The 22261-nt window shown below is 54.3% G+C and overlaps 1 protein-coding gene and 1 long non-coding RNA gene across 15 annotated transcripts in view; one reads left to right on the plus strand and one right to left on the minus strand.

Annotated features, from left to right (window-relative positions):
• The window catches only part of RAPGEF1 (Rap guanine nucleotide exchange factor 1), a 139295-nt gene that overhangs the window by 102534 nt on the left and 14500 nt on the right, over positions 1-22261 (plus strand). For 11 of the 14 annotated variants that reach the window (XM_082468104.1, XM_082468102.1, XM_082468108.1 and 8 more), the window contains 3 exons: positions 12116-12388; positions 14986-15074; positions 20594-20702. In XM_082468104.1, the coding sequence (XP_082324230.1) occupies positions 12116-12388; positions 14986-15074; positions 20594-20702 (471 nt within the window). The remainder of the gene's footprint in view (positions 1-12115; positions 12389-14985; positions 15075-20593; positions 20703-22261) is intronic. The other 3 variants (XM_082468100.1, XM_082468101.1, XM_082468099.1) reach the window with 1 other exon arrangement.
• On the minus strand, positions 2-22257 carry LOC309663783. Its single transcript, XR_014265462.1, has 3 exons — positions 21266-22257; positions 4893-11461; positions 2-118 (listed from the first exon to the last, which is right to left on the minus strand). It is a non-coding gene; the product is annotated as an uncharacterized lncRNA (long non-coding RNA).

Genomic DNA, 22261 nt, shown 5'->3' on the forward strand with positions numbered 1-22261 from the left:
CGCTCCCTGCTGCTCGCTACTGGGAAACTGGTGAGCGAAATCTCTCCCTTGTTGCTCCTGCCTCCCGCCGTGTGTGCTGCTGCCCATCGCCGGCTCTGTCTCTCCGCAGACCCCTGCACTAGATGGGAAAGGGTACGCGTGGTTGGCTGGCTGTGGCCCGAAGGACTGTGGGAGCGGGTGGGGCGGGGAACGTGAGCGACCACGCTTGGAACGCCATCACCCAGGCATAAACGGGCAGGGATGTTTTGGCCTTTTTATTCCATTCTCACACTGGGCCTGGGGTCAGCCCTGTGGTGCTCTGTGTTTAAAAAGGAGTAGTCCTCACGTAGAAAGCAAAGCCCCAGAGAGCAGGCTATACCCGGCACGACGGAGTTTGAGCTTGGGAGCTGTATCAGTTAGCTTTTGCTAACCCTTGCTACGTAACATACCACCCCGAAACCTTCTGGCTTAAAACAACAGTAACTGTTTGTCATTGCCTAGGACACAGCTTAGTAGTGCGGCTGTGCTGACCCAATTAATCTGTTCCAGTGAAACTCTGGATGTCAGGGGAAAGAACTTGGCAAGGGGGCACCTTTGGGCTCCACTTAAAATCGGGGTATCCTCCCCAGGCCTCAATTTCTGTCCTTTGGGATTGTACTTTTCCTTGCCTCTTATAATAGTTTGTGAATGGGAGGATTAAGTAAAATCATAGGAGACTTCCAGGCACGTAGTAAGCTTAGAAAGTTTATTACTATTGCTCTTTCTCTTAGAGTTCTGGATTCTGGTCTTGGCTCTGCTCTAATTCTGTACAGGAGAGCTTGGGCAAGTGGCTTAACCTGCTTGCACTTCCCTTTCCCTCTGTGAATGATGAGGTTGACCTGGTGACTTTTGGAGACCTCTCCAAGCTTAGGTTCCCAGTGTGGTCTTGTCCGGTTTCCGTATTTGGGAGCCATCCAGCGCCCGGTTTAAGCTGGGCCTGCCCGTTGTGAGGCCCTTGGGACGCAGTCCTCCCTTCAGTGCTAGGGCCTAGCTTTGTAGAGCCTGCACCAAGCATACGTGCTGTAGAAAGGCTGAACACCACTCGCCCCACCCCCCGCCCAGCCCTGCCCTGGTGCACAGACGCCCTCTGTTTCCACAGCATGCACCTCTGGCAAGCTCCTTTCACAAATCTTGCAAAACTTGGCCTGTAGACAATCCCAGCTCTTGACAGTTTTTCCCCCTCTGTGAACAGAAACTAAGTGTGAGTTTTCCTAAGAGTGTCTACAATATCCCTTTTGAGTAGTTTGGGGTAGAAGACTGTCAATGCATTGGACTGTTTACTAGAGAATTAAAGAAGATTTGAGGGCATTTTAATTAAGTTTGGGTATGAGTACGTCATGGTTTTCACCCCTGGCACGTAGGGGAGTCTTACGGCATCTTGCAGCAGAAATGTGTTCTCAGCGGCAGCTCCACAAAGGAGCCTGAGGGGAGTGAGCTAAGAAAGGTGCTTTATTTCACTTAAAGGAAAGTCCCTCCAGGCCTCAAGAGCTGTTAGTAATGGCCTAAATGTATGCAACACTTGACATTTGAAATGCTGAAACCCCGGAGAAATGATTTAGTGTAATACCAGCGTATTCTTTGTATATTCTCTGCTACGTTCGAAGATGAGCCCCAGACAGAGGGCTTTGACATGCTCTCAGAGCAGCCCTTTATTCCCGAATGTCCCTGGGCCTGTGTCGTCAGTCCAGCATGGAATTCCCAAGGGCTGCCTCGTAGGAATACAGCAGGTGCCAAGTCTGAAGACACCTCACACAGTTCTTGGTCCAGTGACCTGTTACTTCTGCCATGTAACAGGAAGACTGAAAACCTTGCCAAGGGAATTGTAGAGCAGTAAACCTGCCTTGATCAATGTAAAACGAAGTAGGTGCTGAAAAAGCATTCTTGTTCACTCTTCCCAGGATCCCAGGATAAGTTTAATCCAATAAGCACGGAGCCTCTCCTAGTGCGGGTCAGGCAGCAAGAAGGATCCAGAGCGAGTAGGATGGCCCCATCATCCTGGAGAAGCCCTTGCAATTGAGTAGGCAGAATAAGTTGAGCATAAAAGAGACTCGGGTCCGGGCAGAGTGTGAGTAACAGCGTGAGAGTCCCAGATGGTCTGCGGAGCCAGGACAGCGTCAGGCAGCGCTTCGTGGGGAAGGGGCGCTTGAGTGGTGGTGTGAAGGACAGCTAGGATCTCAGGGAGATAAGGGTCAGGGAAGTCAGAGTTGCTCACACCGAGGGCCCTGCCTGAACATGAGGCCGGGAAGGCCTGGCGTACACTCTGGAAGGTTGTCTCCAGTATAAGCACGCGGGACTGAGGTCCTGGGTGAGCGGGCTGGAGGGTAGTGGCAGCAGCCAGCCCTTCCACGTGTCTTGCCCCTTCGCCCAGACCAGCTGCCCCCCGAGCTGCTCCCTTCTGGGTGCGGCCCTCTGGGGCTCAGGCCCCGTCTCGAGCTCTTTCCCCACTTGTCGGCCAGTCGCGTTCCTGCCCCCGTCCCTGCCTGGCGCCCACCCTCCTCTTCGCGGTCTCCGGCTGGGCCTGCTTAGCCCCCAAGCCCGCAGACTCCCCCTCCTTCCCGCCACGCGCTGCGATCCTAGGAGACGCGCAGCCGGACTGGCGTGTGGTGTCCGGGGTATTAAGACCAGTTTGATAGGAGAAGGTGTTGAGGGAAACGATGAGTGACCGTGAGGCCAGAATGACGTGGAGAGCTAGGTGCAGCCTCCCCCGGGCTGGGAGGCCGACGCCCTCGTTCCTGTTCTGATTCTGCCGGGCCTTGCAATGGGCCTGCCCCTTGGTGACACTGGTAAGGGTTTGAGTGACGGGCCCTCCTAGAAACAGCTCTCAGATGTGGTGCTGGCGTCTGCTCCTGTCCCTGGATTCTCCTCCATCACTTGTAGCCCCTGGGCTGCCTGCCCTGTTCTCACTGCGGCCGAGCCCGTGCTCCTGCCCGCCTTCCACCTCCACCCGCTTCTCGGCCCTCCAGCACCAGCCCTTCCCCCCCCACTGAAGTCCCACGTGCTGGTTCCTCACCATCTCCCTCCTCTGGCTTGCGTTTTCTGTCATTCTGAACCCTAGTGGTGCCAATCTTGAAAGTTTTGGGTTGGGTCCATATTCACCTTACCCTTGACCAAGGTGTTACTGAGAGTCTGTCAGTAACCGTTGGGGTTGCCAGTGCCCTCCAGGTATCGCAACGGCAACGTTAGAAAAATCACTTTCCGCCATCTCCTGAACTATTTTCTGGTACATCCTTTCTTTGCCAACTGATATTTACTATCACCAAGAGATCTATCTGGGTGCTAGGAATCTGTTGAAATACTTTCTTTACCATCTTGGCTTCCGAAATGATTCTGGAGAAGTAAAACTACTAGAAGACCCAGGTTTTAAGAAGAACTTCAGAAATACCCATAATAACTGTCATCTGTTTTTAAAAATCTTTCGGGTAACAAGGTCAAGGGTGTGTCATGTTGAGGGCTTCAGTCTAAAGGGGGGAGACATGTGGAGCCGCTGACAGTGACCCTCTGAGAGCTGGGCGCAGGCTCTTGTGCCGCAGCACACAGGGCCCTTCAGGGCCCACCCGGGGGAGACTCGCTCTGTCCAGCCCCCTCCTCGACCTCCCGTCACAGGCATCCCGGAGACCGGGGTACTTTGACAGGTCTGGAGGCCAGACGGGGAAGGGGGAGGAGACGGGAAAGAAGAGAGGAGTGAGAAAGGGATTGTGGGCCGGAGTCACGAGGGGGCCGGCCACTCGGCACAGCACAGCATGTGCCCTCCTGCTGGGAAAAATGTGTTCCTGCCTCCCGTGCCTGCCTCTTGTTTCTTCCTGATGGCACCTTCTTACGGTTCCTGCCCTGCTTAGAGAGAACTCACTCTGAGAGAAGAGCGAGTGTCCGTGGGCAGCACTGGGGCCCAGGGACGGGCAGGTGTGTCTCCAAGCTGACCTCTCCTGGGGGACGTTGTCCGTCGGCCTGCCCGACTCTGCGGGCTTTCCTGGAGAGCAGCCCCGGCGCCATCAGCATCGGGCAAGCCAGGGCCGTGCTGCCGCCCGCCAGGGAGTCTCTGCGGGCCCCTCTGCGACCTGCTGCGGCCCAGGCAGCCCGGGGGCCACTCAGGTGCCCGGAAGCCGTGGACTCTCAGGTTCTGCCCCATTCTTGGGGGCCAAACCACAGAGCGTAGTGGGCGGGTGCCGGCGTCGCCTCGCTAGACTCTGGGCCCCCTGGGATTAGGGATCCACCCCCACATACACGCCTGCCGCGCGGGACGGGCCAAAGCCCTCGGCTCCCCGTCCCGGTGATTTCTGTGCGTGTTCCCCCCATCCACTGAGTTGCCCAGGCGAGAACTGAGCTCATCGTGTCCCCCCAGCCCCACGTACACACCTCGTTTTCACAGGACGCGTGCACGCCCAGTCACCAAGCCCTGTGGCCCGTCCCGTCGCCCACCCCACGCTGGTCCTTCTCTCCACCCCATCGCCGCCCCTGGTGTGGCCACCGTGGCCTCCTTTCCAGCCTTGCCGCCACAGCCGGCCGCCCTCCTTCCCCACAAAGCAGCACGGGCAGACCGAAGTGTCACCCCGTCCCTGCAGGGCCAGGCCTTCCGAGGCCTGGCCGGCCCGTCCGCCCACCTGTCCCAGGCCCCGCCTTCCCTCCGCTTTCTCCTGCCCTGGCTCCTCATCGCTGCCTGCCCCCCTCCCATCCCACCCCCGGGCTTCTCTCCTCTGCCCCGGCCCTTTCCCACTTCCCCCAGTCCCTTTCCCACTTCCCCCAGTCCCTTCCCCACTTCCCCCAATCCCTTCCCCACTTCCCCCCGTCCCTTCCCCACTTCCCCCAGTCCCTTCCCCACTTCCCCCAATCCCTTCCCCACTTCCCCCAATCCCTTCCCCACCAGGCTTTCTCCTTACTTGCTGCATGGACCTGAGCATACCACCCCAGCTCCGCTTCCTCCTCTGTCACTGGGGGCGTGAAGTTGTCGGGAGGATTAAAGGGAAAACCCACATAAAGAGCGTAATGTAGTGCAAGATGCGCACCGGCATTCAGTAAAAAGGGAGGAATTATCTCGGTATTGCCGCATTGGGTGGTTTTTCTTTCTTCTGCAATGTTCAGGCTCTTTTTCTCTGCGAGTAAGGACTGGGCTTTTTATGTTCTTGCACCTTGTACCTGGGTCAGGGCCCAGCAGCGAGTCGCAGGTGCTCTGTGACGCTGACCTGACTGGGAGCGGTGACGGGGAGGCGTCCAGCTCGCCCGCCATCCCGGCCGTCTTTTCCTGCTTCCGAGCATTTCATCAGAACAACCTGAGCGGACTCATCACGGGAGAGCCTCTCCGTTCCCACGAATCAGAGGCACTGATCCCAGGCTGTGGCCGAGAACCCTCTTTCTTCCTCTTTTTCCTTCTCTGCTGACCCAGGAGGCTCTGGCTGCTGGCTCTCTGGCCCGAGAGATTCACAGGCACTTCTTGTCTGCTGGGCCCTTGAAATATGATTTAGCTCCTCCAGGAAGTTCACCCTGTGCTTTTCCGCCCTTCCTCAGTGACCCGGGGTGCTTGTGTGGCCGTCGCTTCCCTGAAGTGTGACGCCCGAGTTCACTGCCCCTCCGAGCCTAGACACGGCCTTGAGGCAGGAGGCACAGGCAGCCAAGCACCTGCCGGGTTTCTGCTGCCCGCAGGGGGGCGGTAGAAGCCCGGCTCTGTGCCGAGCCCCCGCCCTGGAGGAGATGGTCACCGCCTGAGTCCAGGAGAGAGCCTGGCGCACCTGCCGTGGACAGCAAGGGCCGAGCGAGGAGGCGGGACTGGTCATAGCCCAGAAGCAGGACCGGGGCTTGGGGATCCTTGCCCCAGGGGCTCGCAGCAGCAGCCGCTCCAGCCAGCTGTTTCTGCCCCTCCTTCTGAAGACTCCCTGACTCTGTTGTTGGTGCTCACGGCATTGTGGATGGTCAGCGCCCGCAGGCTGCTTCACACACAGGAACTTCCCTGCAGCCCCTCACTGCACGTGTACATCTGACTCAGTCTGTGACAGTCGACTGGTCAGGTACCAAAAGGAGCCCCTGGTCCTCGTGAAGGTCCTGTGTGACGTGAACCCTAAGGGTGCTGTTCCTACATTGACAGTTGCCTTTACATTCACGTTGTCAAGCTGCTTGTCGACTTGTCAAGGACCCTTCCTTCCTGCTCTGTGACGGAATGTTTACCCCTGTTCTGGAGATGGAGGCACCAGAATAGAGAAGCTGAACCATTTGATCAGAGTTTTAAGTCAGAGCTAAGGTTAGCATCCAGATCCCCATCCTGTGAAATACAGTGTCAAGTTGATGTTTATGAATTGCTTAATGGCCAGTAAGCATTGAGACCCAATGAGGCTCAGTAGAAAGAAAAGCCCATGCACGGGCTAGACGTTGAGAGGCGTGCTTTTGTCCTTTGTGTTCTGACACAGAGTGTAGCTACAGGCTCTAAATAGTGCTAAAGATAAGTATAAATTAGAGCCCTTGTCATGCTGTTTAAATCCAAACTGAGTAAAAAATAGTTGAGTCAGAGTTCTAGAACTAAGTTCAGATCATTTTGGAATCTATACTGAATTTTCTTATGAAGAGTTGATGTTATTAAGGTTAATATTTAATGAACATACAGAGTATCCTAAAATGTATTGGAGGTTCTTACAAGAATATAATTAGCTACGAAACCATGGGCCAAAAATGTAGTGTTTTCAAGGAAGATCTTGTGATTCAGCTTGCAAAAATATGGAACGTGAGAAGAAACATAGTAAATTTCTGCTTACATCTGTCCTAAAATTCTCCTGAGCAGAACATTTTTGTTCTTTTACATCCTTTGTTATAAAATTACAGATTGGAATTTTGAAATGAGTTTAAAAAATAGACTCCACCAAGAAGTTTATGCAGAAAGAGAGAACGTGTGTTTTGAATCCAGCATGATGCTGATGTTGCCTTTCTTGGGTGAGCTGAGCGCCGTCTCATTGTTCACAGGATGGGACCAACAACAGTGTCTGGCCTCGCCTTGAGCAGGGAAATCGCAAGTGCAGAAGCTTGCGGCATTGGCCTCAGAATCTGCTTCTTGGCTTCGGAAACTCATCTTTGGACATTATCTAACATGTATAAATTAACAGAAGCACAACAAAGAAGGAAGTTCCCTCTGGACCTAGGATAGACCCGAAGGATGGCTTTCGTAAACACGTAATTAACTGGGACCAGGAAGGAGAGAGGAGACGAGCAGTCTTCCAGCCAGTTTGCCACATGGAGTGACAAGGACCGTTATCAAGGGTCCTTCCTGGTGACCTAGGAGTGGTCACGTCCCATCTAAGAACCAAATCTGATGTGGTTCTTTCCAGGAGATTCCTCCCCAGGAAATCATGGATGTGTGTGTTTTGCAGCGGCTAAAAGCTTTACTTCCTTCCAAGAGAAATAACTGACACCCGTATCGTGTCAACACTCGCAGGCCCTGGTTGAAAGAAGCATCCTCAGAGCCCAGGACTGGCCCTGGGCTGTGGTTTCCACTGGCTCCCCATAGGGGAAGGAAGCCCAAACCACCCTAGAAAAGCACCTTCCCTTGAATATGTTTTCTCACAAATGATGGATAAAAATTTAAGCCCCCAAACAAGCTGTCCAGTAGCTTATCTGTTTTGCTAAGTAGCGTCCAAAAACAATGAAGTCATAAGCCTTGCTTGAGCCAAGAGGATACAGTAATGACTGATCTCTGGAATTCTCTATACTTCCAAACACTTGCCCGCGGCAATACGTCCATTCACTCCGATAAGCGCGTGTTCCCCATGATCGGTAGAGCTGAACGTTCTCCAAAGCTTGGAGCCCAAGTCACCGTGGAGTAGCTGTACCAGTCAAGGTCCTCTGGCCTGTGGCTCCAGCTCTCAGCTGCTGGCTCGCTGGCTGCCCCGTCTGGCTCCCCCCTCTGGCTCCCCCAGCTTTCTGCTAATCAACGGAATTAAATGGAACGTCTGTCATATTGAGGAATCAGAATTTTTCATGTGAAGATCTGCTTTCCTGTTTTCTTGCCAACACAACACAGGGCCTGTCCCTAGTCGTTTTTCATGCCAGGATATGATGGAAAGGAAGTGGCACTGAAAACCGGTGCCTGGCCAGCTTCAGGTGGCTTTGCCTTTTAGCATGTGACTGGCCACACATCACATCAGCCTCCCTCATCCTTTATACCCAGAAGACTCTCTCGGCCGTTCTTTCAGGTGTATGTTTTCAAAAGAGTGGGGTGCTGGCTCCTATGTCTCTCATGAGGGCAGATCTTTTCGCTGCGTCTCCAGCTGGTATATCAAGCCGTGGCTCACTGCCTTTTGCAGGCTGGTCACCCCTCAGGAGATCTCTGAGTGGAGTGAGCCTGCAGGATTCTGCAGAGCTGCGGGACCGCGCGCTTAGGGCCTGTCACGTGCCCAGGGCGCTCCCTGAGTGTGAGATGGCCGCCCCAGCACCGTCTCTGCTGAGCCGAGCCACATGTTACTAGGTACGTGGCTTCCCCTTCCAGCCCGTTTCTCCATCCTTGTAATAAGGATCATAACAGCACTTCGTGCGGAGTAAACGAGGTGATTCAGGTAAAACCTTTAGCACCTCACCTGACCAGCAGGAAGTATTCTGTAAGAATAGCTGTCGTCGTCGTCGTCATCATCATGAGATGGTTCTTGCTGGCGCTTTGATTGTGTGATCAGGGCTGGTGTGGGGGCCAGGTGCCCCCTCTCCTGACTGCTCTCCTCCCCAGCAACTTGCTCCAGCACGCCTAGATCTTCTGCAGAAATCTGCCGTCTCCAGACAGGCAGCCCCTCGTGTTATAAACTCCTCCTCAGCCCAAACAGTCTTACTCTGGCTATAAATAAAAATTCCTGCCGCGGAGCGCAGCAGCAAATCCGGGCACCAGCCAGATCCTAAAATAAACTCCAGGCTGTGGTGAAGGGGTGTTTCTGCTCAGCGGCCAGCCCTGCTTTCTCCCTGCCCGTGTGAATAAATATGATCTTAAAGGGCCTGGAAACATTTTTCTGGGAGTCAGTGGAGACCGGGCTTGTTGACCGGTATGGGAATGAGTGTGCAGGGCAGCCGGAGGGACCGCGTCTCCCCGCCCACTGGAAGGTGATTTTCAGGCTTGGCTCCTGTCCCAGCAGGACTGCATAGCTTGAATACCAGAACTGCTGCAGCCTTGTTGCGGAGGGCGGGCTGGCGGGCGGGGCGGCCTGGATACTTTGTCCAAGAGATGCGCATCTTCCTTCCCTTTTCCTTGGCGGCTGCCCCCTCCCCTGCAGTCCGCACCCTTGGTGGCCTCCCCCGCCTCCCACTTCAGACCCGCACCTGCACAGCGAGGGAAGCTTGTCCAGTACTGTCCACACCCGCAGTCGATGCTCTGCTGAGTCAGGTGATATTCTAGGCACTTTAGTTAATAACATTAGAATCTATTCCTAAGTATTCCCTCATTCAGTAAATATGTATTGAATTAATTAATTAAATGCCTTGGCTCTGTTTTTAGAGGAGTTCCTGAGGGTATTTTGGAGGGCAGGAGAGGCTAGCTGACATTGATTGCTTGTCACACAGCAGGACTTAGGGGGCGTCTCAGTAAATCCACACAGAGACCCTGTAAGAGAAGAACTGTTGTTTTCATCCCCATTTTAAAGAGGAAGAGACTGAGGCTCGAGAACTTACTTCACCTGCCCAAGGTCACACAGGTAGAGAGAGAGCCCAGGACCCAAGCCCAGGTCTGTGTGACTAGAGAATGTGCCTTCTAGGCAATTGTTCCGCCTCCCAGAAAAGGCACCGCGTGCGTGTGTGTGTGTAAGTGGGTGCTTGGTTACTGCAGGGCCCACTAAAGTGCTCAACATGGGGCATGGACAAGAGGGGGGCGTCAGTGAGGACGTGTCAGGACTCCAGAGCTGGCATTTGCCTTACTTCGTTCAGGCTGCTGTAACAAAATACCAGAGTCTGGATGGTTATAATAACAAGTTTATTTCTCACAGTTCTGGAGGCTGGAAGTCCAAGATCAGGGTGCCAGCATGGTTAGGTGAGGGCCCTCTTCCTGGTCACAGATTTTTCGTTGTCCTCACGTGGCAGAAGGGTGAGGCATCCCCCTGGAGCCTCTTTTCTGTGGCACAGATCCCATCATCCCTGGGGGTTAGGATTTCAACATAAGAATTTGGGGGGACGCAGACATCCCGACCATAGCAGCATTGACCATGAATCGTAAACTAGATGGAGTCATGGCCAAGGGAGAGGTATCTGTTAGCACATCTCATAGCAGCACCTGCGTGCTGGGAGCGAGCATCCGACAGGCCTGGGGCCCGGGCTCCTGCGTGAGGCCTCAGCCACTGCCCAAAACAGGCTGGCCTCCCAGGACTGGGCCATCCCATCCCTCCATCCCTCAGCTGATGCATTTCCCTCAAGGTCTTCTCTGCGCACCTTTCCAGCCAGTGAGAGAGCCTCACTGTGAGGGGAACATCCTCCAGAGGTGAAATGGAGAGTCCCCAAAGCCAAACCCGTCACCCGTCTGCCATCCCCAGCAAGGCCAGGCCTGGATGGCTGCCCTGAGAGGTCAGGTGAAACATGGCACCTGCCGGGGGAGGGCACTGTGGACGCTCAGGCCCCACAGCCCTCGGGGGGAGAGCAGCCGAGCCAGGGGTCCACCACCCCCAGCTTCTCTCAAAAGAAGGGATGTGGACGAATCGGAACCAGTAGGAATCTAAGCCTTCAGTGTCAGTACAGCACTTCCACTAATTCACCTGCCTGTGTCCAAGGGTCGACCTTGAGTTTGTGAGTTAGATGGGGAATAAAATGTGTAAAGACGAGTCGGTTCCCAGGCAGTATCCTGGGTCTGATCTAAACCAGCAGCCAGTGGGGCTCATGGGGTGAGAGGGCCTTGGCCTCACCAAGGAGGGGGAAGGAGCTCTAGACTGATCCACACAGCCTAGGAGGGCAGGGCGGGCAGCAGGGGGACAGAGGGAGGCTGTGCCTGTCCCTTGAGTGGCAGCAGCTCTCCGTCCAGTTAACCTGTAAGCATGTAGCTTCGCAAAAACGCTTAAGGGTAGGAGTGGCTTTGACCTCTGGTTAGTTTAAAACTTCATTTCTTCTTCCTCCTCCTCCTTGTCCGTGGGTTTCAGAAATCCTATGCCAAAATGCAAAGGACATTTGAGTGAGCAGTGTGCATGTTTGTGCTGGGCGGGCTGTTGTCAAGTTCCAGCACCTGGGGTGGGAAGTGAGCCTGGCAGGGACTTCAGATTCAGGCCCTGCCTCGCGCTCCTCCCCGTTTGGCAAACCCTTTGCAGGACATGATGACACTATGGGATTCTTGTCCCAAAGCTCCTCCATCCCTCCTGCCGCAGCAGAGCCCAGGCCCGAGTGCGCTCGCTGGCTCCTAGGAGCTGTGGGCATCTGCTGTCGCGCCCCTGCCTGACCTCAGGCCTTTCTCCCACGATGAGAATCTTGAAGAGCGAAGAGCGTAGCCTGGCGGTTCTCAGGTGGCGTCAGAGGCATCGCACTTCATTTGTTAAAAAAAGAAAGAAAACAGGTTAGGCAGAAAGGGAAATGAATTCAGAAATTTTTAGCATTTTGGTAGCACAGTTCTTTCAACCATTTTTTAAGGCTTATGCCCTTCCCTTCCAAAGGGATTTGAAGTGATTACAACATTTAAAAGGCTGCAGTGTTTGACTTCCAAGGAATAAAACCAGAGAGATTCAACCAAAAACCTCAAAATAAGTAAACATGACCAGGTGTCTGACTACACGCACTGAATTTAGCCACCAGGTTCCTGGAAGGACAAGAGGCATAGATGGGGTTGCGTGGGTTTAATTTTCTGACAAAGAGGACGGGACCCCCATACAGTGGGGGGCGGCTTGCTCTCCTTTGGGGCTACCCGCGTCCTGCCCCTGAGGACAGGGTAGACACTGCCCCTTAGACACTGAGGACAGCACTGGTCGGTCTTCAGGCCCTTCTCAAGGGACCCGTGCCAGGGTGGGGGGACCTCAGGCCAGAGGAACACGGTGGTCGTTTGGCCTGAGTGGTGGTCCTGGTTAGAATGACTGTGAACGGCCTGTCACGGCTCAGCTGAGTTAATCTAATTACTTTTTCTTTTGTCTGTTTTCTTCTTCCCATCCTCTCGTGTTCGTGTCTGTGTTCCACTCTGACTCCGTAGTATAAATCTGTGTTTAGGTCCTACTCGCAGGATTTCGTGCCTCACAGCCAAGCTTCCGTCCAGCCTTTCCTCCCGTCTACCTCCTCTTCCTCTCCACATTTCCCACCTGTGCACCAGTCTCAGAGCTCTGACTTAGCGGTGCCAACCGTAGCCAGTCCGCCTCCCAGCACCCTGGACGGGCCTCTCTCATCTTCTCAGGAGAGCAGCTTTCATGGGAACACTGTCTGCCTTCCTTCCGAAACCTCTTTCACTGACTCGCCCCAGACGCCTTCGGTGAGAACTCAACACACACACGCCTCCCCGTGGGGCTGCGCCTTCTGAGAAAGCCTCCGCCCTCCCGAGCGGTCAAGTCTGTTGCTGGCGTGGGCCAGTCGCGGCGTGGCTGGACTGAGGGGTGCACAGGTCACCAGGTGAAACCGTAGCCCATCTGTTTCCAGAACAGAAAATACCTTCTCTGCAAAGTTCCCATCAAACTAGGGATCTGATTTTCCGCAAATGGGTTAGTGACCATTTAGAGACAACAGGTTGTCATAAGCATAAGATAGCAAATGCTACTGGTTTTCTGTGTGATTGGTTGTTTCTAGAGAAAGGTGCAGAGATCTCCGACAGCTCAGAAGGCAGTTGCGTGTTTAGTTGCCGAGGTGCTGAGGGTGGAGGGCCTCTTTGCTGTGCTTCAAGATGGGCCTCAGCGCTTCGCCCGGGCACAGGGAAGTGCTGCCGTGCACGTGGGCGGGGACACGGACAGGGAGGGGGCAGAGCAAGCGCAGGCACGTGCAGCCAGTGCTCCGGCCTGGAGCTGTCTTGACGTGTTGCCTCTCTCCCTCCATGTTTGGCCCCAGCACGGCAGAGTGGGGAGGAGTACGCCTCCCCCAGGACAGCTTGAGTGGCCCTTGACGCCTCTGGGGAAGCTCCAGCAGGAAACGTGGGTACCCTCTGACAGAGGCAGGAGGTGGCAGAAGCAGCTTTGTTCCCCGACCCTGGGAAGGCGTCCCCGGAGAACGGAGGGCATGCCGCCGCTGCCATCCTCTCCTCCTGGTGAAAGGAGCGTCCCTGCCAGGGCCAGCCCCGTGGCGGGGGGCCGTCACATGTGCGTTTCCTCTCGTCCTGTCTCCCCCAGAGCGAACGCGCCAGTGAGGGTGAATCCGTCAGTCTGTATGCCTCTGGCCAGAGCAGCGAGGAGTAAGTAACCGCGGGCTGCCTTGTGCCTGCGGCCTAGCCTGGCAGGGGTCGGGCCCTGCTTCTGTCTGGCTGAGCCTCCCGGTCACCAGCAGCCCAGCCGGGGGCCGGCTCGGCTCCGCGGGGAGAGGACAGGGCTTCCAGCGGAGCCTCCTTTGCTTTCGCTTCAGCGGTGTACTGCTCCTCCAGCCTGGCCGGTGGGCCGTCTGGAGATCACGGGAGCAGCCTGGCCTTGGCCCTGGCCACGTGTCCGGTTGCTCTCAGGGATTTCTTTCTACCCCATCTTCTGGTGTTGGGGCCCATCTTCTGTCCCTCCCCCAGAGGCAGGGACTCCTCTCTCCCACACTGAGCCTTCCAAGCCGACATCCCCCTCCCACCCATCAAGCTCCACGCCTACAGTCCCTGCTTCCAAGGAACCTGGTGAGTCCGCCAGGCCTCCCTCCTATCGTGGTTGCCCTTGTTTTACTGCCCTCCCAGCGGCAGACAGTCAAGGTACAGCAGTTCTGTTAAGCAGTCAGCTTTCCAGGTTTTGCTGCAGCAAAACATGAGCAACTGCAAAACCTTCAAAACTAATTCTCGCCACCATCCTGAGCGGGGGGCCGAGTCCCTGAAGGGGAGGTGCCATGAGGACTCCGTCCTCCTCAGGGGTCAGCTCGAGGGCCCAGTCCATTAAAAGCGTGGTCACTCTCGTGAGGATGGCCCCCTAAGGGGGCCCCCATAGCACCTAGATATCCACATGAGGCAAGCCCCACTTCAGGTATTAGCACGTTGTAGAACACTGTGGAATTTTCTCTCCAGTGGGTTCAGCCCCGTCCTTGGGAGCTAAGCTGTTTCTCGCCTGGTGTTCCCACCTCACCTGTCCCCTCTGGTGACCTCCCCCACCGTCATCCAATTCAGCCTCTGCACATGGAGTCCATTCCAGGCTGGCCTTGCAGAGCTCTCCCCTCCACCTGTGGCCCCGTGAGGTGCTGCAGTGCCCTCCGTGAGGACGTTCCGCATCTTCACACTCCCCCCACCCCACCCCGTTCTCTTGTGGCCTCGGTGGCAGACGAGGGATGCCGGGGGGCCGTGTCGTCATTGAGTGGGTGGGCCCAGGTTCCTAGGAAGAAGCAAGGCTGCTGGAGGAGGGAGGGGTTGCCTTTGTGCACTCGAGCAGCTAGGCCCTTGGGTGCTGAGGGCATGCTGTGACTGGGAAGCTGGCGGAGGCCTGCTGCACACCTGCAGGGCATAGCGGGCAGGGCCACAGCCTTCCAGCTCGGGGGTCTGGGGCCGGGCCCTTCATTTCCCACAGCCTCTGTTTCTTCGTGTGACCGGGTATGGTGATGTCGGCCAGCAGGCAGGGTGTTGGTCAGGGCCCGGTGAGGAAAGGCATGCGCAGCGCCTGGCGGAGCTTGGCTGAGCGGTAGCTCCTGTGACGGTCCTTTCTTCCAGGAGGTGGTTGGGATGGCTTCCTCTAGGTCGACAGCTGACAGAGGTTATAAGTAGTGGTGCTTTCACTCTCCCCAGAGGCAAGGTGCTAGTCTGAAGAGGGCCTGTGCTTCCTGTGTAATGGACCGCGGTCACGGTTGACATGTTTACATCTCAAGTTCCTTAGGAACTTGCACTCAAAAGCCACTTGCAGGCAGGAATGCTGGGAAGCAGAGCAGCCCAGCGGGGGCACCTGTCACACACCCAGCACTGCCTTCTCTTTTCAGGAATCACCAGCATCGAAGGACGGACATCCCAGAGACGCCTCGTCGGCCGGCAGTGCACCTGGGAAGGAAAGCAGGGACGGCGGGGACAGGTAGGAAGTTACCCACGTGGAGCTGGGTGCCCTGAAAGCATCACGTCTGCCCGCCCAGTGAGAGCTGCCCCAGCTGCCCCTGCGGCGAGCACGCCAGGCCTGCTGGGGCTTTATGTTTACACTTGCGCTGCGCCAGATGTGTTTTTTACAAAGTGAAGGTTTGTAGCAACCCTGCATCAGGCAAGTCTGTAGGCGTCATCTTTCCAGCCGCATTTGCTCACTTCATGTATCTGGTAATTCTCCCAGGATTTCACATTTTTTCATTATTGTTATATTTGTTATGACGATCGGTGATCTTTGAGGTTACGATTGTAATTGGGGGCACCACAAACCATGCCCGTATAAGATGGCAAACAATCGATAAACGTTGTGTGTGTTCTGACTGCTCTACTAAATGGCTGTTCCCCCATCTCTCTCCCTCTCAGGCCTCCCTGTTCCCTGAGACACAGTATTGAAGTTAGGCTAGTTAATAACCGCACAATGGCCCCTAAGTGTTCAAGCGAAAGCAAGAGTCACACATCTCTCTCACATTTTTTTTTGTCTGCGTTGGGTCTTCGTTACTGCGCGCGGGCTTCCTCTACTGCGCGCGGGCTTCCTCTAGTTGTGGCAAGTGGGGACTACTCTTCGTTGCAGTGCGCGGGCTTCTCATTGCGGTGGCATCTCGTTGCGGAGCATGGGCTCTAGGCACGCAGGCTTCAGTAGTTGCAGCACGCGGGCTCTAGAGCACAGGCTCAGTAGTTGTGGCACACGGGCTTAGTTGGTCCGTGGCATGTGGGATCTTCCCGGACCAGGGCTCGAACCCGTGTCCCCTGCATTGGCAGGCGGGTTCTCAACCACTGCGCCACCAGGGAAGTCCCTCTCACTTTAAATCAAAAGCTAGAAATGAAGCTTAGTGAGGAGGGCATGTTGAAAGCCAGGATAGGCCTAAAGCTAGGCCTCTTGTACCAACCAAACAGTTAACCAAGTTGTGAATGCAAAGGAAAAGTTCTTGAAGAAAATTAAAAGTGCTGCTCCAGTGATCGCACAAATGATAAGAAAGCAAAACAGCCTTATTGCTGGTATGGAGAAAGTTCGAGTAGTCTGGATAGACGATGACGATCAGACCAGCCCAATGTTCTCTTAAGCCAAAGTCTCATCCAGAGCAAGGTCCTAACCCTCTTCAGTTCTGTGAAGGCTGAGAGAGGCGAGAAAGCTGCAGAAGAAAATTTTGAAGCTGACAGATGTTGGCTGAAGAGGTTTAAGGAAAGAAGCCGTCTTGTAACGTCGAAGTGCCAGGTGAAGCAGTAAGTGCTGACAGAGAAGCTACAGCAAGTTATCCAGAAGATCTAGCTAAGATCATTCATGAAGGTGCTACACTACGCAACAGATTTTCTATGTAGACGAAACAGCATTCTATTGGAAGAAGACACCATCCAGGACTTTCATAGCCAGAGAGGAGAAGTCAATGCCTGGCTTCAAAGGACAGGCTGACTCTCTCGTTAGGGGCTAATGCAGCTGGCGACTTTAAGTTGAAGTCAGTGCTCATTTACCATTCCCGGAGTCCAAGGGCGCATAAGAATTATGCTAAATCTCCTCTGCCTGTGCTCTGTAAATGGAACAAGGCCTGATGACAGCACATCTGTTTACTACGTGGTTCACTGAATATTTCAAGCCCACTGTTGAGACCTACTGCTCAGAAAAAAAGATTCCTTTCAAAATGTTACTGCTCATTGACGATACACCTGGTCACCCAAGAGCTCTGATGGAGATGGGCAATGAGATCAGTGTTGTTTCCAGGCCTGCTAACACGACATCCGTTCTGCAGCCCACGGATCAAGGAGGAATTTCAACTCTCAAGTCTTATTACTTAAAAAATACATTTTGTAAGGCTATCAGTACCATAATTTGTGATTCCTCTCATGGATCTGGCAAAGTAAATTGAATCCCTTCCAGAAAGGACTCACCATTCTATATGCCATTAAGAACATTCATGATTCATGGGAAGAGATCAAAATATCAACGTTAACGAGAGTTTGGAAGAAGTTGATTCCAACCTTCCTGGATGACTTTGAGGGGTTCAAGACTTTAGTGGAAAAAGTCACTGCAGATGTGGTAGAAATAGCAAGAGAACTAGAATGAGAAGTGGAGCCCGAAGATGTGACTGAATTGCTGCAACCTCATGATAAAACTGTAACAGAGGAGGAGTTGCTTCTTATGGATGAGCAAAGGAAGTGATGTCTTGAGATGGAATCTACTCCCGGTGAAGAGGCGGTGAAGATTATTGAAATGACAACAAAGGATTTAGAATATTAGCGGCAGGGTTTGAGAGGACTGACTCCAATTTTGGAAGAATTTCCACTGTGAGTAAAATGCTAGCAAACAGCATCGCCTGCTCCAGAGAAAAGTGTTTGTGAGAGAAGAGCCAGTTGGTGCGGCAGACTCCACTGCGGTCTTGTCTTAAGAAATCGCTGCAGCCCCAGCCTGATCAGTCAGCAGCTGCCAGCATCGAGGCAGGCCTTCCACCCCCAGAAAGATTACAGCTCACCAGTGGCTCAGATGGGGGTTAGCATTTTTTTAGCAATAAAGCATTTTTTAATTAAGGTGTATGTACACTTTTTAAATTTTTATTGATTGATTGATTTTTAAGATTTAATTTTAATTTTTTTTGGCTGCGTTGGGTCTCCATTGCTGCGTGCAGGCTTTCTCTAGTTGCGGCGAGTGGGGGGCTACTCTTGGTTGCGGTGCACGGGCTTCTCATTGCGGTGGCTTCTCTTGTTGCGGAGCACGGGCTTTAGGCACGCGGGCTTCAGTAGGTGTGGCTTGCAGGCTCTAGAGCTCAGGCTCAGAAGCTGTGTCTCGCGGGCTCTAGAGCGCAGGCTCAGTAGTTGTGGCGCACGGGCTTAGTTGCTCTGTGGCATGTGGGATCTTCCCGGACCAGCGCTCGAACCCGTGTCCCCTGTATTGGCAGGCGGATTCTTATCCACTGCGCCACCAGGGATGTCCCTACTGTTTTTTTAGACATAATGCTATTGCACACTTAACAGACTACAGTATAGTATAAATATGCCTTTTATATGCACTGGGAAACGAAAAAAATTCATGTGAATCACCTTATTGTGATATTTGCTTTATTGCAGTGGCTGGGAACCAAGTCCACAGTATCTCTGAGATATGTGTGTACACTCTTCCCTTTATTCTGATTCTCAAAATTATGCATGCTCAGGGTAGAGAACATGGAAAGTATAGAAACGTACAAGAAAATAAGAAAAATCACTGATAACTGCACCCCTCATAAGCCTTCCTGCTGGCACACAGGCTGCCACTGCTTCTTGAGCATCTCCACGCATACTCTTCACCTTACAAATTACCCACAACAGTGTTTTCTTTCTCAAATCCTAGGCCAACCTTCCTTCTGCCTCTTCCAAGTTCAAATGTAATAAAGGAGTGTAAAAGATTCCCCCCCACCAAACTTTTTATTGTGAGTTTCTAGAGATAGTGTGTAAATTGTATGTAGTGTGTATTTGAAAGTAAGTCACAGACATGACACTCAGCCCCTAAATATTTCAGCATGCCTCCTAAAAAATTTTAGATGCCTACCTGATTACAATATGATTATCGCACCTAAGAAGACTAATAAATTCTTCACATTATCTGATATGCAAATGATCTTCCATTTCCCTAGTTCTCCCTAATATGTCTTATAAGGCTTATTTTTTGGAACCAGGGTCAATCAGGAGTCATCTCTGCATTTAGTCATATGTCTCTTTAATCTTTGGTAACATTTTCCACATTAGCATGAGTCAAACCTGCCCAGGTTTGGAAATATGTAGTAGATTTCTCCAGTCCACACATAGAAAGGATAATGTGCAGGACCTGTGAATCAGCCCTGCCACCTGCGACTTTATGTTGACTTCCCCTTCTTTGTGAAATGCTCCACAAATTCAAGCTTTTCCTCCCTCTTTAGGCTAAGGTTCGGCTACTTCTGGAGTCCTGGGTACAGAGCTAAGCAATACCCACTTGCTATTGTCAGGCCTAAACATAAATGGTTAAAGATGTGGTAAAAATAGCAAGAGACAGGAAAAAAAATAGAAAGCATTCTCTAGGGGCCTGTTGACAAGGGCTGCCTGCCCAGCCTACTCTGGCCGCCCCTCAGTACCGTCCACACGGAGTCTGATTCAGTGGCCCAGGCTCAGGTCTCCCCAAGTGTTATGGGGTGATGGGTTGTCTAGTCTATCACGCAGTAGCAGAGGCATCTGTGCCAGACAACAGCAGCTCATGGGCTCTAGCTCCGCTGGACCCAGGGGTGCCATCTTTCAGCGTTCAGGCGGCCCCTGCACAAGAAGCAGAAGGGTGCGCACGCTGACTGGCTAGGGGCGGTCACTGGGATGTTGTCCTCTTTCCACGAAGGCCAGGCCACAGACCGGACGCTGACGTGCAGTGAGGCTTCGTCCCGGGACTGCGCGTGGTTTTGCTCTGGCCCATCCGTGTTGTCTTACTGAAGGCCCGGGGGTTCTGTTTGTTTGTTTTGTTTTGATTTGGGTTTTTTCGCCCGTACCGTGTGGCTTGTGGGAGCTTAGTTCGCCAACCAGGGATTGAACCCAGGCCCTCAGCAGTGAAAGCACAGAGTCTAATCACAGTCTAATTCCCTGGACTGCCAGGGAATTCCCAAAAGGTCCAGGTTTTAATGTCTCAGATACTTAGGGTTAAAAATGAAGCCTGCGACCACAAGGCCAGTCAGTGACTCACAGGATCAATCATGAGAATGATGGGAATATCGGAGAAAATGCTGGGGGAAAGCGTGGTGCCCGCAGGCCCCACATCCATCTGCCTGCTGTGCCCCCTCTGCAGGCTCCCCATGTGCTTCGTCTGTTGGAGGTTCTCTCCTCCTCCCCCTTCACCCAAACTCCTACTCAGCGCTTCATTCCCAGCTTGCCTGTCCCATCTTCACGCCTTCCCTGCCCTTGGCTCAGGCTGGACCCCTGCTCATGCTGCTGTCCAGCGGCGCCCGTGGACAAGGGCCTGCTTCGTGCTCCTCTTCAGTCCACTAGAGAGGCGGCCCTGGGGAAAGACCTGGGGGCGGCATTGAGATCATGCTGGCTCGTTCCCCCGTCCCGCTGGCCCTTTGCCATTCTCTCCTTGAGTACTGACAGTCCGTGCGGTCTGTGGGCCTTGACACAGGCGACTGAGACCATTACTTTTTCAAATTGCTCAGTGGAACCTTCTTGCTCTGCGTGCTTAATCCCTTCCACTTACTGCTGGAGTGTCCGGAGAGAGCAGGGACTGTCCCCAGGTCACACAGCTTAGCAGGAGCAGAGCTAGAAACCCAGTCTGCATCCCGGCCTCTTGTCCATCCCCCGGGCCCCCTGTGGAGGGGTGGGAAGCGGGTCTGGGCTTCTCGCTGGAGCCACAGTCCGGGGAGGACTCGTTCAGGGGAGCGGCTGTGCCACACAGACCCTGCGCACGGGGCCACGCTCCCTTGGCCCCCGGGAGCCGTGGAGCTCAGGGTCTGTTGACACAACGCAAACCGTTTCTCTCTCCAGGGCCCTGAAGTCACCAGAGGCTCCAGAGGCTCGGTCGGAGGAGGAGGTGGACGAGCTGTCCCTCATTGACCACAGTGAGATCATGGCGAGGCTGACGCTCAAGCAAGAGGTGGGCTCCTCACAGGCCTTCATGTGCAGGGTCTGGCCCAGAAGGAGGGTGGGGGGCTTTGAGAAGGGGACCTGGCGGTGTCCCAAACAGAAAGGCCCAAGCCGAGTGCTGACCCCCCCGGTGGCCCTCCTGGGCGGCGGGCTCTGGCATCCCGTTCGTCCTGGCCCCATGCCTGGGCCACCGTGGGTGCTCTGAGACCCTGGGCACATGGGTGACTTCCAGGAGGAAGTGTGCTGTCCCCTTCCCTGACACTTCTGGAGAGTGATCTTGGGCAAGTGACATGCCCTCTGTAAGCCCCAAATGACAGGACTCTGGCGGGTGTTGTGAGAAGGGACTCCATGAGGATGCTCAGCACGGAGCCCGCGTGTGGTAAGCCCTCGCTAGCGCAAGGTGCCTTTATGTTGTTAGTGACAGAATGACCCCAGTGTAGTGTCAGCGTGCGAAGCACAGCTAATTAAGAAATTTCAGGCCTGGCCGCCGAGGCTGCCTCCGTCCCACGTCTTGTCAGGAGAGCCTCATGGGTAAACACGGTGCCCAAACCCGGCACAGTAAGAGGAGCTAACCTGAGAGGGCCTCCTGTGTCCCTGCTGCCGAGCAATTCTGGGGACACAGAGGAATGGCTCCCGGTGGTAGCCTTGACCCCTGCCGAGGAGGCGTCCGTGTTCTACACACACACGTGGCTAGGCTGCAGCAGAGAGGAAGCAGGAAGGTAGGGCTGGCTCCTCTGCAGAGAGAATGATGTTTCGTGACTCTGGCCAGAAATTTCTTCTGAAAGATCAGGTCCTGGGCGGAGCTGCCCTGTCTTAGCCGGAAATCCAAGACACTTCCAACGTAAAAACCTTGAAGCTTTGGAGAGGCAGGTGCATCTCCAAGAGCTAGAGACACGAGGAAGCTCGCGGGGCGTGGTCTCCTTCGGAATTACAGCGTACGGGGCTGGTGGCTGCAGGCCAGGTTTATGGGTTAAAGCCTCAGTTTGCTCATGTGAAAATAAGACTTTTCCCTTAACTGGCAGGCCACGGTCAGTGCAAGCAACATCGGATATAATTGAGCATTTGTGACACTTTTCACTCCTCTAAGAAGGGCTCCCTGGAAGAACGTGTGATGTGACAAATGATTCCCTCCACCTGAGGAAGCAGGTTTAGATTTAGGGCAGCTTGCTGCAGTTTCGGGAACATGCGCGTACCTGGAAGTGGTCTGCCGCCTCCACCATCATCCTGGGAAGGGCCGGTGCCGGTCCTGCCTGCCTCCCCGTCGGCTTCCTCCGTCCGCTCTTCCGCCCTGAGCCGTGGGCTGGTGAACAGGGAAAGACTGACTGGAGCCATGCCCCCCTGAGCCAGTGGTGTCCTCAGAGCGCTGTGCCATGCGGTGGGTGGGCTGGATGGGCGCACCTGGCCTCTGCAGCCCGGCCACGCTGCTCCCGGAGTGAGGGAGGGCAGGGCAGAGAGAACCTGGCGTCTCTGCAACACCGTGTCTTTGTCATCTCGTCCCTGCTTGTGGCTCCCTAAACGGACTTTCTTATGGCTGCATTCTGCTTCACGCCCTCCTTTGCTGTGGTTTTG

This window comes from Balaenoptera physalus (genome assembly GCF_965194825.1).
Source record: "Balaenoptera physalus genome assembly, chromosome: 7".
Lineage (NCBI taxonomy): Eukaryota > Metazoa > Chordata > Mammalia > Artiodactyla > Balaenopteridae > Balaenoptera > Balaenoptera physalus.